Source organism: Lutra lutra, chromosome 13 (assembly GCF_902655055.1).
Source record: "Lutra lutra chromosome 13, mLutLut1.2, whole genome shotgun sequence".
Taxonomy (NCBI): domain Eukaryota; kingdom Metazoa; phylum Chordata; class Mammalia; order Carnivora; family Mustelidae; genus Lutra; species Lutra lutra.
Window position 1 is genome coordinate 63,316,449 of NC_062290.1, and position 15,415 is coordinate 63,331,863.

General features: G+C 49.3%; 1 protein-coding gene across 1 annotated transcript in view; it reads left to right on the top strand.

Moving 5' to 3' along the window:
- The window catches only part of COL15A1 (collagen type XV alpha 1 chain), a 103,614-nt gene extending 93,646 nt beyond the window's left edge, over positions 1-9,968 (top strand). The window contains exons 36-41 of the mRNA XM_047700545.1: positions 825-953; positions 1,103-1,162; positions 1,869-1,922; positions 5,588-5,773; positions 7,596-7,711; positions 8,876-9,968. Of these exons, the coding sequence (XP_047556501.1) occupies positions 825-953; positions 1,103-1,162; positions 1,869-1,922; positions 5,588-5,773; positions 7,596-7,711; positions 8,876-9,089 (759 nt within the window). The 3' untranslated portion in view covers positions 9,090-9,968. The remainder of the gene's footprint in view (positions 1-824; positions 954-1,102; positions 1,163-1,868; positions 1,923-5,587; positions 5,774-7,595; positions 7,712-8,875) is intronic.
- Positions 9,969-15,415: the final 5,447 nt, after the last annotated feature.

The window sequence follows — 15,415 nt, forward strand, 5'->3', positions numbered from 1 at the left end:
GATGGAGAAATTACAGACCCCCATTGCCTCTCATGTATTTAATATTACAACTTTTTTGTTTAATTTTTTATTTTTATAAAAATAAAATTTTACTTTATTTAATTTTTACAATTTTACAATTTATTGTAATTGAAATCTAATTGTACAATCTTTTTTGCCCAACTGGGCAAAAAAGCTTCCAAACCTAAGTGGAATGGCCCACCGGCTTGCATTTCTTATTCCAAATGAAAGCAAACTTGAAACTCTTTAAGGACTAGCAGGAGTTGGGGCACCTGGGTGGCTCAGTGGGTTAAAGCCTCTGCCTTCAGCTCAGGTCATGATCCCAGGGTCCTGGGATTGAGCCCCGCATGGGGCTCTCTGCTCGGCAGGGAGCCTGCTTCCCCCTCTCTTTCTACCTGCCTCTCTGCCTACTTGTGATCTCTGTCAAATAAATAAATAAAATCTTAAAAAAAGAAAAAAAAGACTAGCAGGAGTTAAACACATTTAACAATGTCATGGCCACCAAGCCATCACACAGATCCAAGTGGCAAAATGTACCCATGGTTTTTGCCGATGCCAAGACCCAAGAAAGACAACCTCTATATAGTTTTTAACTGTCCTTGTGCCCCTAGAATATCATCTTCCTATTTTCCTTTATTCATTACAGTTCCAGTTTGTGCTCTGAGCTAATTGGTGTTTTTGTTTCCTCATAAAGAATGTCCTTTGGCTATTAATGAAGTTACATATGTCTCAAAGGCACAAAGAGCCTTTCACTGGCTGTGAGGGGAATCCTGCCACCACTCTAGCGATAACGGCACTGTTGGGAATGGAAAACTTTCTGACAGGTGACAGCATTTAGCACCATGGATGACATGCTGCAGAAAGCACATCTGGTCATTGAAGGGACCTTCATCTACCTGAGGGACAGCACGGAGTTCTTCATTCGGGTCCGAGATGGTTGGAAGAAATTACAGGTTAATTCTTAAGCTTCCTTTTAACAAGCTGCCTGCAGATACCCTCTAAAAATAATAACCTACCCCCTGGAAATGCCATTTTTCTGTTTTGAAACTAGGCTGACATTCTCCAGTTGATGTTTCATTTTCAGTGTATTGTTTTCTTTCAGCTGGGAGAATTGATCCCCATTCCTGCCGACAGCCCGCCGCCCCCTGCGCTCTCCAGCAATGTGAGTAGTTGCCCTGCCTTACTTCTCACTCCTTCGCTCATCAGCATCTATGAAGTCCCCCTCAGTGTCCAGAACCAAGCTTTCCAACCTCTGCCCAGCCAGCTGGTGGAAGCCCAGAAATTCCCAAATGCCAACAGAATGCTCTCACAGGAGAGCAGAGCAGGAACCGGACCCAGAGGGTGGAGACCTGCTATTTCCATGTTGTAGCTGAATCCTCTTGTAGCTTCCAACCCCTCTTGGTCTCAGTTTATTCCCCTGTGAAATCATGGTTGGCATAAGTGGTCTAGAAGAGCCCTTTGCTTTTTGCACTCTGTGACTTCTTTGCCTGATAAGACCATCGGCAACTTCCATTGTCCATTTTTTTGGCCCTGCAGCAACCCCTTGAGGCACGTCTTGCCATCCCCACCCTGCTTTGCGGGGAAACAGAGGCTCTAGTTGAAGTGAATAAGTTGGTTCTAAGACACGGTCTTCTGCTTCCTCAGTTCTGTGTTCTCTGTAAAAGATTGGAGAATATCCCCTCCCTTCCTGAGGATCCTGTCTTCCTGGTTGGGGAGGGGGGGCCTGGGGAGGGGGAGGCATGAAACTCCTTAGAGTGTCCTGGAGACAATGACAGACAATGCAAAGCATCACAGTCGCCCCTTGGTGTGCTCTGAGGATCAGACTGGATGCTTATTCAGGACCATTTGTTTCCTCTTTTATGTGACAGCCACATCCGCCTCCGCTGATGCCGCTCTCAAGTGTCAGTTATGAGAGACCTGTTGTAAGTACGGTTCATGCTTTTTCCCCCCTGCAAGTGCTGGGTGTGTGTCCAACAACATGTACTCCCCTGCCCCGTGCCTGGAGCCCTCTCCCTCCCCCTCAAGATGCATAGAGACTAGCAGGGGGGGCAACCCAAAAACCAGGGAGTTACGATAGTTGGTAAGTCATTGAGGTGAGGCACACACTGGGTGCTGGGGGAACGAGGAACCGCAAAAAATTCTGCCTTCTTTACTAGAGGGAGCCCCTAAACTAAGACCTAAAGGAGAGTTGAGAGCAGGAGAGAGGCAGGCAGGAGAGAGTGGGCATATTCGAGGCAGAGGGGATTTGGAACAGAGGGAGGAAAGGGGAGGTACTGGGCATTCGTAGAACAGCAGGTACCTCATCTGGCTGAAGAGGCAGGTTTTAAGGCAAAGAAGGGAGAAATTTAGTTTGTAGAGGACAAGGGCCTGTAAGCAAAGCTAAGGGCTTTGACCTATTCCAGCGGGCAATGAAGAGCTACTGAAGGGTTGCAAACAAGAAAACAGTCTCTAAGATTGGCATTTCAGAGATTACCTTGGTTACGGTATACACATGGTTCGGAAGGGACAGGCCCAGGAGCCCAAAGACAGTCAGGTGGCTATTGTATTCCTTGAACCAGGATCACAGCGGTGAACATGTAGAAAAATAAGATTGGAGAGAAAAATAAAAAGGCAGGAGTGACAGATTTGGTCCCCGGTACAGATATGGGACAGCGGGGATGAGGGCGATCGGGAACAATGCCCAGGTTTCTGCTTGGATCGTCAAGGGTGCTGCTTTTCTTCCGGAGGGTCATTGTGTTGCCAGAATGACAGCACTGACCCTTTTCCTTCATGAGCTTAAGTGAAGGTGTTTAGATCACTGCAGGAACCTCCTGAAACTCAACGGCAGGAAGTACAACTTCCTGGGACTCCTGTGGGACTCCTGTCCCTGCTGTTCGTCCGTGCTGGTACAGGGCAGCTTCTGTAAGGCTCTCTCTTCCTGCCGCCCTTCCACCCCCATCCCAACACGCAGACATAGGTCACATCCACAAGCTCGCATGCCACTTTGAGTTGTCATGGCACTGACCTTGTTCCCAGCTCCAGGGGGTCTTGCAGCTGGAGAGCCCAGTACCACCTGACTCGGTCCAGGGTCTGTGTGGAGAGGTCATCTGCAGGGGTCATCTTGGGCTCATTGCCCACTCCCAGCTGAATCGAGAGTAGCCAAGAGAATGAGATTGAATGGCCTAAGGCCATGCCTTTTTAGCGAGGGTCCTGGGGCATTTTCAAAGAACAGGGCCTGGATTCGCAGCAGAAACGTGTTTCTTGGGGGTGTTGCCACTCACCAGTCAGGACCCCCTCGGGGGCACAGTGAGTCTGAGGTACCCATGGATATGTGAGTGGAGGTCGCCCAGAGGGAGTCGGATTGGGGGCCTGGTCTGGAGGTACTCCGGACCTGGGAGTCTTCTACTGAGCTGTGACCTAGGTGAGGAGAGTGGTAGGATTCCCAAAAGAGAGTGTGTGCACTGAGCAGGGTTGGAGAGCGTAGAGCAAAAGCAGAAAGGACCCGATGGAAGAATCATGAGAACTATAGAAGCCATAGCCCGAGAGGAGGAAAGAATGACAAGCAAGGTAGAAGCCAGCAGTGTCAGAAGCTGCAAGAGGTCCATCCGAAGAACAAAACCGTGTCCTCCAAATTTAGAAGCCAGAGATGAGCATATCTGGGTCGTGGAGGGATGCCAACGAGATTCCGAGTGCTTGAGAGGACAGGGGAGGTGAGATGAGGAAAGAGAGACGTGTGCGGAGGTCACCCTTCCAAAAGTTCGGCCACGAAGGGGAGAAGTTAGGGCAGCAGCTGAAGGATGTTTTAAAGTAGTATTTTATCAATTGTAAAGTCATGTGTATTTTGTAGAAAACTGGGCAATAAATGAAAAAAATGGAGAAGGAAACAGTAAATCCCCAATAACTTTACCAAAACTACAACCACTTCCCAGATCACCCTTTTAACATTTGACTATTGGACTTGTATTGTCTTCATAAAAACGATAGCATGTTCATTATTAAAAATGTCCTGGCTCTTAGAGAAATACAAACATGAGGGCACAAAAGCCCCCAGTCTTGCCATTTGGAAATAGCCATCATTCCAGACAGTTCTTTATGTATCTTTGTTAAAAAAAAAAAAAAAAGGGGGGGGGGTGGAGATGGGTGGGATTAGAAGGATGCATGCACCTGTGCCCCTTCTCCAGGTGTCCCATGGTGTGGGGACGCCATCCTCTGGTGACTGCACTTGGGTGTAGCCACGAGAAGCATGCTGGTTGGAAGGTTGTGGAACCCTAGGGCCTCGTCCCTCGGGTGCTGGTCCTCAGGTCGATGGGAGGGAGGAAGACAGAGCCTGTGTGTGAGGCTGGAAGTCCGGTGGCCTGAAAGTGGTCTTGGTGAGTGAGCAGCAGGCTGCAGCTGCCTCCTCATCCTCAGGCTGGTGCTGGGAGGGCTGCGGGGGAAGCCTTGTCTCAGGTAGGGGGCAAAGGGTGTGCTTGACCTGGACCTCTATCCAGCTTGACGATGCAGGCAGAACCAGGGATGAAAAAACAGGAAGAAACTGGGAGGTGTGGCATGCGTGGTCTCTTCTCTTCAAAATGGGGAAGGAAAGGGGTGGCGAAACAGAGAAGAATGTCCCAAGAAGCGCAGGGGGGACTGCGTGGGACGGTCCAAATGTTGTGGTTCATGGCGGCCAGACCCTTGCTGAGTGGGAGAATGCCAACATGGCGACCCTTGGTGTCGGGCCATGTAGAAGCTTGGTGCTGGGGACGTTCAGCCTGGAGAGGCAGCTCAGGAATGGGGAGAGAAGCGCTGGCCACCTCCTGCCTCACCCCACAGGGCTCATTTCGTGTCTTTTGGTTTAAGACCTTTTGAAATATTTTTCTTTTCTGGGGACTTGGGCCAGCCCTCTCCAAGGTGACATCGAAGAGGGAGAGGGCCACTCTTGGACATATGCCACAGAATGTATTCCAAAGGGCACAGCACAAAGGCCGGGAGAGAGGCATGGGTTTGGGGAGAAGAAGTGTGGGAGAAAACAGACTATGGAACGACTTTTATTTTGGCCGCTGCCCAAGGTGGCAGGAATGTGAGGCTCGAGTTACTGTGTGACCCCTAGTTTCTAAAAGGGTCTATCCAGCAGTCTTAGCAAGATATGTCATGACTTTCTCCTTTCAGTGCCTTTCCCTCTGGACCCTCATGATCAGCCCCAACCTACTCGGGGAGTAGAGGAAAGGGCAAGGCCAGCCAGCGTGGTGGAGTTCTGGGATCCAGTACCAAAGCTGGCTTAAATCACTCTTGGAAGCTGAACTAGGGCAGACCCAGGAGTCTCCAGCAGATGGCCTGCACCCTGGGTTCAGATCTCTGAAGTGCTTGCTTTTGTTTTGTTTTCTGCTATACGGAGGACGTGGTCACCATCTAGAGTGGGTCAGAGAGCTGAAGCCCGCTGCTTGGGCTCCGAGCTCCCTGCCCCAGAGACGGTCAGGCTGGGGCTGGAAAGCCTCCCTCAGGCAGAGGCTGAGGAACACCACCTGTAGCGCCTTCCATCCTGGGGAGTCCAGGGTCTTACCAGCAACCTGAGATGGGTATGCAGGTTAGAGTTGGCTTCTAACTTTTAACTCTCACTTACTTTTCACAGCTGCACTTGGTTGCTCTGAACACGCCATTTTCTGGAGACTTCCGAGCTGATTTTCAGTGCTTCCAGCAGGCCAGGGCTGCGGGGCTGTTGTCCACCTACCGGGCCTTCCTGTCCTCCCATCTGCAAGACCTCTCCACGGTTGTGAGGAAAGCAGAGAGATACAGCCTTCCAATAGTGAACCTCAAGGTAAGCATAAGTATTCTTCCCAGTGGCTGCTGGAGGCACTGGTCTCACAGAGACTGACATCGTCAGAGGCATGCTGGTTCCAGACCCTGCCTGTCCCTGACTGGCTGTGTGCTTGGGTGGATCAGTTGAACCTCTCTGTGCCTCAGCTTCCTGACGTTTGCCATGGTCCTTCCTGCTTAGATGGTATGACTCTTGGAGCAGACAAGTACAGAGTGCTTTATACCCATCATCTTAATAAATACTTCCAATAAAAAGGAGTTATTCTTTCCTCAAATAGTCATATGTGGAAACTGAGGCACAAAGGGAGAGAGGAATTTGCTGAAAATCACTAGAAACCAGAAGTCAGGTCCTTGACGCCCAGTTTGGGATTCCCAGTTCCAGAGAGGAACTGGTGAGCACTGGTCCCAGAGCAGAGCCCAGTTGTCCTGCCCCCTACTTTGGTCCTCTTGGCACATCCAAACTGCCCGAACCTGGCAGGTATTTCTCTGCCCCCTTTTGCTGGCAAGGCACGTCCTTGTAGGACCCCTGTTCCACGATGAAAATGGCTGGTTCCTTTAATTCCATGGAGGGACAGCTCTGTTCCCGCTTACATGCAGCCTGGACCGTGACCTCTCACTGTATTTCAGTTACTCTGAGACCTCCAAGGCGCTGTGACCCGTCGTGCTCCAATTTGGTACCTCCAGACCCCACACCTGGTCCTTTCTTTCTCTTTCCCTGAGGTTCTGTTCTGCCACATTCACCCACTCAGATGATAAGTATTCTTGGAATACAGATAACTGAAGGGCACTAGGCTCCTTCAGGAAAAGGAGTGAGAGGGTCATCTCCATACAGTGCAGATTGGCACAAGCCCTGGCACAACTCTGAAGTTCAGTATATATGTAGAAAATGTTTTAAAAATAAAAATTAGTGAGGCACCTGGGTGGCTCAGTGGGTTGGGCCTCTGCCTTTGGCTCGGATCGTGGTCTCAGGGTCCTGGGATCGAGCCCTGCATCGGGCTCTCTGCTTGGCGGGGAGCCTGCTTCCCCCCTCTCTCTCTGCCTGCCTCTCTGCCTACTTGTGATCTCTCTCTCTCTCTGTGTCAAATAAAATAAAATAAAATCTTCGAAAAAAAAATTAGTTAAGACCTAAAATACACTTTTGATGGGGAGGGACCTTTATATGCCTATAATAAGAGAAATTACCTCAAGAAATAAACAATAAAAGCAAAAGGGTTCAAGGATGGATTGTAAAATCAAACCACAAACATTTCCTGAGTTCCCAGTCAGTCCAGGCTCTGGGCCTGGGGCTGGTGGCTTTGGCATGGGGTGGCCTCTCGGCTGTAAAGAATGAATAAATAGGGCATCTGGGTGGCACACTTGTTAAGCATCTGTCTTTGGCTCAGGTCATGATCCTAGGGTCCTGGGATCAAGCCCTGCATCGGGCTCCCCGCTCCGTGGGAAGTGTGCTTCTCCCTCTCCCACTCTCCCTGCTGTGTTCCCTCACTTGCTCTCTCTCTCTCTCTCTCTCTGTCAAATGAATAAATAAAATCTTTTTAAAAAATCAATGAATAAATAGCTAGTCCGGGGCACCTGGGTGGCTCAGTGGGTTAAAGCCTCTGCCTTCGGCTCAGGTCATGATCCCAGCGTCCTGGGATCTAGCCCCGCATCGGGCTCTCTGCTCTGCGGAGAGCCTGCTTCCTCCTCTCTCTGCCTGCCTCCCTGCCTGCTTGTGATCTCTCTCTCTCTCTGTCAAATATATAAATAAAATCTTAAAAAAAAAAATAGCTAGTCCACTAGCAGGCCCATAGCACAGTAACTCCAATGAAGTATTTCTATCTCTACAGGGCCAAGTACTTTTCAACAATTGGGACACGATTTTTTCTGGCCACGGAGGTCAGTTCAATACACATATTCCGATATACTCCTTTGATGGCCGAGATGTGATGACGGATCCTTCCTGGTAAGTCGGGGGTAAGCCCTCAAAGTATACGGAGTGACAGTTTTAGGAGACATTCTAACAATGAGATGCTTTTACCGGCCGCCCCTCTGGGCTGTTACTAATACAGAGCCTCAGCCATGTGGCTGAAGGCCATAGAGAGAGCCCTGGTCTTGCAGCTGGGAAACCTGAGACCAGTCCCTTAATAAGGGATCTTTCAAGTTTCCTCCACATTATGAGCCTCAGTGGCCTCACTGTGAAATGGACAAGATGATCATATCTATACCACAGGATTGCTGTGAGCATAAAATGATAAGTGTGAGAACATCCAGCATGCTGTAGACACTCAGCAAATGGTAAGGAGTGCTGTTCTTCATGATCCTTTAACCCTGTGCTGTGAGCTGTGCTCTAATTCTTTGGAAATGGTGTGTGCTATTAAGATTAAGACAACTTGGTTAGGGTGCCAGGGTGGCTCAGTCGATTGAGTATCTGACTCTTGATTTTGGGTCAGGTCTTGATCTCAGGGTCATGAGTTCAAGCCCCTCATTGGGCTCCACACAAGGCATGGAGCCTACTTTAAAAAAAAAGAGAGAGAGAGATTAGAACAAGCTTGGCAAAGCTTTCCTCAGTGTCTACCCTATGCCAGGCCCGATACCCACCCAGAAGTCATAGTAATAAACCTTTACAAGGCTCACAGTCTACAGGGGAGGACAATCACCACCTAGCTACAGTTCTAGATGGAACACTGTAATTATAAAATGGAGTAACAGGTATTATGATGATGGGAGCACAGAGGAAAGATTTATCCTTATATGGGGCTGACAGTCAAGGAGGCTGCCTGTAAGAGGAGGCATTTAGTGGACTTTGAAAGACCAGAAGGAATCCCTGGTCTGAAAATGAAAGAGAAGCTACTCCAGACTATGAGACCTTGTGAGCAAAGGTTCAGAGTCACAAAAGCAGAGAGTATGGTCTAGGACAGGTCCGAGCTGGGTGGGGATAGAATACAGAGTGTTCAGCTAGTTGGAAGGAATGACGTTCCCAGTGGTGGGGAGAGACTATGATGTGGGGTCAGACTATGAAGAACTCAAGAGTTGGACTTGATTTGTGACTTAGGCCAATTTGTTCTTCGATGAGGTATGCCACAAAGAAGCAACATCTCGAAAGTAATGTGGCACAATTCCTTTGCAGGCCCCAGAAGGTCATCTGGCACGGCTCCAGCCCCCACGGAGTGCGTCTTGTGGATAACTACTGTGAAGCGTGGCGAACCGCTGACATGGCCGTCACGGGACTGGCCTCCCCACTGAGCACGGGGAAGATTCTGGACCAGAAAACATACAGCTGTGCTAATAGGCTCATCGTTCTGTGTATCGAAAACAGTTTCATGACAGATGCCAGGAAGTAATGACCTTCCAATGATTCATAAGGGTTTTCCAGTTTTTCTTATGTGAAGAGTTGACACTGAAATCTAAAAGGTTTAAATGTTGTAAATATTAGTTTATTTTTTATTACACTTTCATCACAACAGCAACCAAAGAAAACATACCTCAATACACTCAAAACTGAAGACATAAAGGACTCAGATCAAACATAAAATCTGATCCATCTATTGGTGCTAGATTTTGCAGGAGGTCCCGTGTGGTGTGGACACGTCCCACCACGGTTAAGAGCGAGTTGAAAACAAAGGCCCCCTGCATTCTTCAGAAAGGAATTTCTTCCTTTAACCATTGTTGCTGAGTGTAAGATGTCCTTCATGTTTTCTCACAAAGTCAGTGTTTAGACATGTTACCGTTTCTAAGTTATGTGCCGACCGAAGGCCTTATTCTTCACGCATCTGTAATACGTACCCATCCTTTGCTGTTCGTACAGAGACAGAACTGCTCAAAGGATCCCATTTGTATTTTCTGATATTACCAGACTTTAATGTTTATTTCCTAAACTATTATTGCCATCATGCTTTAGGAGTTTTATATTTTTACACAATCATATTTTAGTATGGCATCTGTTTATATAACTCTGACTTGCTGGAAAAGTTTAAGCTCCAAATGATCTGAAACTAGAAAAGAAATTGCGCCTAATGACTATCTTTCCCTTGGAGGCCCTCCTCCCCACCCCCCAACCCCCTGATTGTATGACTTCTTTGGGGCAACACTCAAGAATTCCAACTACCATTGAACCGACAGGTTCATGAAGATGAATTTTGTGAGATGCATATATCTTTGTGCTGTATACTTCGATTTTTTTTTTTCCATGTAAGTGAACATAAAAACATCTTTTCCAGGCACTTTCTTCTGTTTGACTCTTTGCCCCCAGTTCCTTTATTCTCCACCGCTGATGTGGAAGTGGCCCTGGGGCGAGTTTGGTCACCCTGCCGCTGCCACACAGCCCTCAGGAGATGATCAGAGAGCAGGAGGATTTCCCGTCATGCTCCTCTGGGCCTGCCTGTTGTCTCCCCCTTGGTGGGAGCAGCGTGGGGTGGGCAGAAGAACCCCAGCCCGGGAAACACGGTGAACTGTGACTGCAGCAACGCGTGGCCTTGGGCTAGCCTGCTAGGTTCTTTCAAGGAGGTTGGCATAAAAGAGCCCTAATATCAGCTGCCAGTTATTAAACATCAACCTTATTATAAGGCCCATTTGCCTTTCTTAATAACCCTGCAAGGTGGGTATTTTTAGCTCCACTTTACAAATGGGGAGAAAAAAAAAGTTGAGGCTCAGGAAGTCCCTTGTTCCTTGTTCCAGGTGGCCTAGCTGGTGAATGGTGGGGCTGCTTTCAGACTTGGTCTGTGTCAGCTCTTTGCAAGGAACCTCTGCAGGAGGCTGCCTGCCTGCGTTCTCCAGCTCTGAGTCTGTGATGCTCTGGCTCTTGGCTTGACCCTGCTAGAGAAACAGAATCACCAAATCCACCCAAATAGTCCTTGAGGTGGGAAGGAAATTGAGGACAAAAAAAAGCACACAGCCCAGAACCTCCACTTAGGGGCTTCCTAAATGGAAGAGTGATGAGAATGTCTAATGAGTCACAGAATAAAAGGCAGTTATAGGTTGGAAAGTCCCAGAAGTGGGTTGTTGAGGACTGTCCCACCTACCGAGTGACGGGGGCCTGGGAACTGCCTGGCATGGACGGGAACAGAGAGAGGAGCGGGGCAGGAGGCACCTGAGGTCACGACGTGAAGATGCCATCCCATTTTAGTCAGAGCCCACCACGGCCGTGGGTCACAAAGTGGGCAGGGCAAGATGGGAGTTCAGGGAGAGCCAAAGGAGGAGAGCCTCCTTCCGCTAACCCCAGGAAGGGAGGTGAGTTTCCTGCCCTGGCTTCTCAGTCCTCCTTGGGTGCTGGACTCAGTATAACCAGCGGGTCCTCCTGGAAGAGGCCCTGAAGCAACCCAAGCCCTTTCAGTCTCTGAGAATGAAGGTCAAAATCCTGGGCATCCAAGACCCTTCCCTGAATAGCAGCTTTCACGTCACTTGCCAAAGGCCACCAGCCTGGTGTCCTCGTGGGTCACTTCAGTGAGTCACACAGGCTCCTCTGCCAGGCTGTTGCTCGTGTCCCACTCCATGTCAGGACAGCTGTCACTACCATTTGCTGATAGCCAGTGTAGACTGCTTCTTCCGCAACATCCCCCAGTCCCCTAAACCTGTCTACCTCTTGTCATTCCTCCTCCTCTGAGCACCCGGGTTCTTGTCACGCAGTTGAAACACAGAGGCTGAAAGGTCTCTAAGCCTTCACTCTACTCCTGGATGACCTCAGGCCAAGAAGTGGACTGATGCTCTAAGGTACACTAAGGGAAGGAAGTATGCCATGGACAGCTTGTCTTTACAGTACTGGAGGCCTTTGGGTACTGGAGCTGAGTCTGTGTTGTAGACTCTCAAGGTTTGAAGCCCACAGCGTCCAAGGTCCCCCGTCTAGAAGCAGAACCAGAATGACAGAAGCAGCTGTCAACCTATGTGAGGGGCTGGGCCCCATGAAGAGGCAGACTTTGGAGGGCCCAGAGGAGCCGAGAGACTAACAAGGTATGGGGGTGGTGGAGACAAAGCATGAAGGAGAAGGTCCAGGGTGATACTTTCTGCCAACATGAGCACCACGTTCTGGTGTGGAAGAGAAACTGAGGAAATAGGAGGCTGGATCACAAGAGCCACTCTCACATGTCCTGCACCTCTGGACTTTGTATGGCGGATACTACATTGTCTGAACCTGTGGAGAGTGCCAGAAGGAGACCGCATGGACTTTAGGGAACTGTCAGCAATCCAGCACAGATGAACGCTAGTCAGTAAGGGAGACACAAGCCAAATTCATAAGCCAAAAACACAAAAACAGCAAACACACATAAAGGAATGTATTGGTTCTGGAAACCAGGAGGAAGGACGGGGAGTACAATAGACTCAAGTGATGTGATCACTTATTCTGTTCTGTGTGTGCGTCTGTATGTATGTGTGTGTATGGGTGTGAGAGAGAGACAGAGAGAGAGAGAGGCTGTCTGTCTGGTGTCTTGCTTCTGCTTTTCTCTGTATTTGGTCTTCCTTCCCTCCAGGGAGGAACAAGAGTTCTTCGTGTGGTAGGAGTAGTTCACAGACATCCCCAGCCTTACATTGCCCCCCATCCCACCCCAGAGGCTGGCCTCAGAGGATAGAGACTTCTCCCTCCTGGGATTCTGTTAATTTCCAGAAAGGACTTGATCCGTCCCACGTGTGTTGTGTGTCTGAAATGGATCAGCAGCTCCACCCAGGATGAACCGTGCAGAAGGAGCAGTTCCTCCACCCAAAATGTGAGGGTTACGATGACCAGAAAAAGGGGACTCGGGAAGTTGAGAAAACAACAAACTAGCAAATCAAAATTCCAGCACACACAGGGAAGGGCCGAGCGTGGGGGATGTGGTGGGGGTTGAGGTGGGTGAGAGCACACTGGCCTTGAATTCGAGGATGAGGCATTTGAACTTGATCCTGCAATTGGGAGGCATGATGGGAAGATTTTAAAAAGATGATATGGGATCAGGCAGGTCTTTGTTCAAGAAAAATCTAGTAGGTCTTTTGTTTATTCATTCAAACATTCAGAAATACTTTGAATGATGAGTTTGCACCCAGGACTAGGTTTGGATTTGGAAGTGCAAAGACAGATGATGCTCCCCACTTTTTAAACCCACCAAACGCCTTCTCATGCCACCGACTATTGCATACCTCCTGTATATCTCCTTCTCCCTCAAGTCCACAGAGACCTCCCCAGTGGAGGCATGGACATGGGTATAACCTCTGCCTAACCTAGCAGCTGGAGAAGTACTTTTCTGTTTATGCCTTGAGCTCCTGGGTCACTGAGACCCCACTGAGCTCTTCACAGCTCTTCAGTCCCCACTGGATGACTTTCCCCTTTGCCTCCCCCTTTATACTTCACCTTGCAGGGCAGTTGAGTATAGGCAGGCCTTGGTTTGGGTTTGAATTTGAGCTCTACCCCCGAAGAGCCTTGGAATCATAGGCAAGTTATGAAGAATCGTCCCCTCCACTCAACCTTTCCCTGAAGCTGCTTCTTCACCCATAAAACAGAGATAGCAATGGAAAACCACTCTCTGTTAAGTTGCTGGAAGCTCTAGAAAGGGTTTTCTCACACTGAGTAAGCATCCGTAAGTGCTCGCTGTCTTTGGCCTGATGTTTCTTGGGAAGGAGGAGCTGGGGGTCTGGCCTCGCTGGGTGATGTCTTCTGATCTGCCTGGTTTCTCGGCCTGACATCAGGCCCAGAGCTCGGGCTCCACCTGTAAACCCTAGTACAACTATACCTGGGGTGAAGATCCACTGCCCAAGCCCCTAAGTGGGTGAGAGGGCCAAGCTTCTGGCTACCCTCACCCTCTGCTCCTCCTCGTAATCCAACAACTAGTGTTATCATCTGGCTATGCAGGGGCTCCCAGATTCCGCTCCGCCCTGGGGCTGGATTCCACCTGATTGACAGGAGCACGTGCTACAGTGACTATGAAAAAGCCTGATGACTCCCCGGCCTGCGCCTGCCCGGCACCCTGAGTTCCAGAAAGTACCCAGAGTGCCCTGTTATCTGATATGTCTGTAGAGGAGATTGTCTGCCTCCCTCCTCCCCCCAGACTTGCTCTTTTTCCCCTGGGCCTTCTCTCAGTGAATGGCACTGCGACCCAGCCAGCAGCCAAGGAGTCATTTATCTCTCATTCATTCAACAAATATGGATGGAATGCTTCCTTAGAAGTAGCAGTAATAACAGCAGCAACAGCAACAATTTAAGAAAAAAAAACATAAAGGTAAATGCTAGGAAGGTCGACAAAGTCTAGATATTTCCACGATGGCTACTTCTAGTCTTCTGAATGTCACAATATTTAACCAGTATCTCAGGGCAGCTCTGCTCTGCTGTAGGTGTTGGTCTTTGAGACACAGTGAGGTCTTGACTCCTCTCTTACCTTCTGTGGGACTGCTGCTCACACCTCCAGGCTGATCTCCTGGCCTCCGGCTTCCCCCTCCAGTTCCTCCTCCATACCAGGAGACAGAGCTTTCTTTCTTTTTTTTTTTTTTTTTTAAGATTTTATTTATTTATTTGACAGAGAGAGATCACAAGTAGACAGAGAGGCAGGCAGAGACAGAGAGAGAGAGGGAAGCAGGCTCCCTGCTGAGCAGAGAGCCTGATGTGGGGCTCGATCCCAGGACCCTGAGATCATGACCTGAGCCGAAGGCAGCGGCTTAACCCACTGAGCCACCCAGGCGCCCCGAGACAGAGCTTTCTAAAGAGCCTGCCACACTCTGTCATTTGCGTTTCCTCTTGGATGAGCGTTCATTTGCAAGCAGTTTATGTGGGAGGTGGTCCCGGGACACACCCGACAGGGAAGTAGGGAAGTGAGACAGAGAAGGCAAGGAAGGCTCTAAAGGGGGTATCCGGTCACCATTGTGGATAACCAGGTCATGTCTCCTCTCAGGAACTCTGGGACTCTGTATGCAATGAATAGACACCACAGTATTTCCCACCTAAGGGACAAGGGAGCTGTGGTTGTGATACACCAGCCATCACTGGAAGGCAGGGGTGCATTAAATTCCAGTACTTCTGAGCGGCTGTGCCCAGGCAGAGTGGGCTCAGGCTGCCAGAGCAAGCCCTTAGGGCAGACTCTACAAGGACAGGTTGGAGGTCTCTGGGCTGGGCACCGCAAAACCTGCAAAATCAGGCTCCATCTAATGGGAAGCCACACGGGTTTTATTTTAAGAATAGCGCCAACCAGGCAGAAACCTCGAGAACTTTTTGGGAGACAGAAACCTGGCATGAGCGGGTATGTGACAAACAGGACAAAGGCAGCATCTGCCTGGGACTCTGTCTGGCCCCTGATTTCCGTAGGACCATGCCAGCAGGGGCTGGAGGCAAATGTGCTCTGGGGGCAGCTAGGAAAGCTCCCAGGTGACCTGTGCGACTGCTTGCAGCACTCGGAAGACCCATCCCTCCTTTTCAATACAGACTTTCTTATTTACAAATACCAGAGAATGACAAGCATCTGTTAGTCATCCAAGGAGATTAAGTGACCTCAACATGGAACCAGAAGATCGATCAGAGCCAAAGAAGAAGAATTATTACAGAAAGCAGGAGGTAATTTTTAAAACAATTCAAGTGTTTATTTCAGTGAAAAGACAGAGCGCAGAAGAAGCACGGAGTAGAATACTGGGACACCGAGAAACAATCCTTGGAAATAAAATAATTGTATGCGCCCCCAAATCAAATAGAACTACAGCATATACACTACTGAAAACTGAC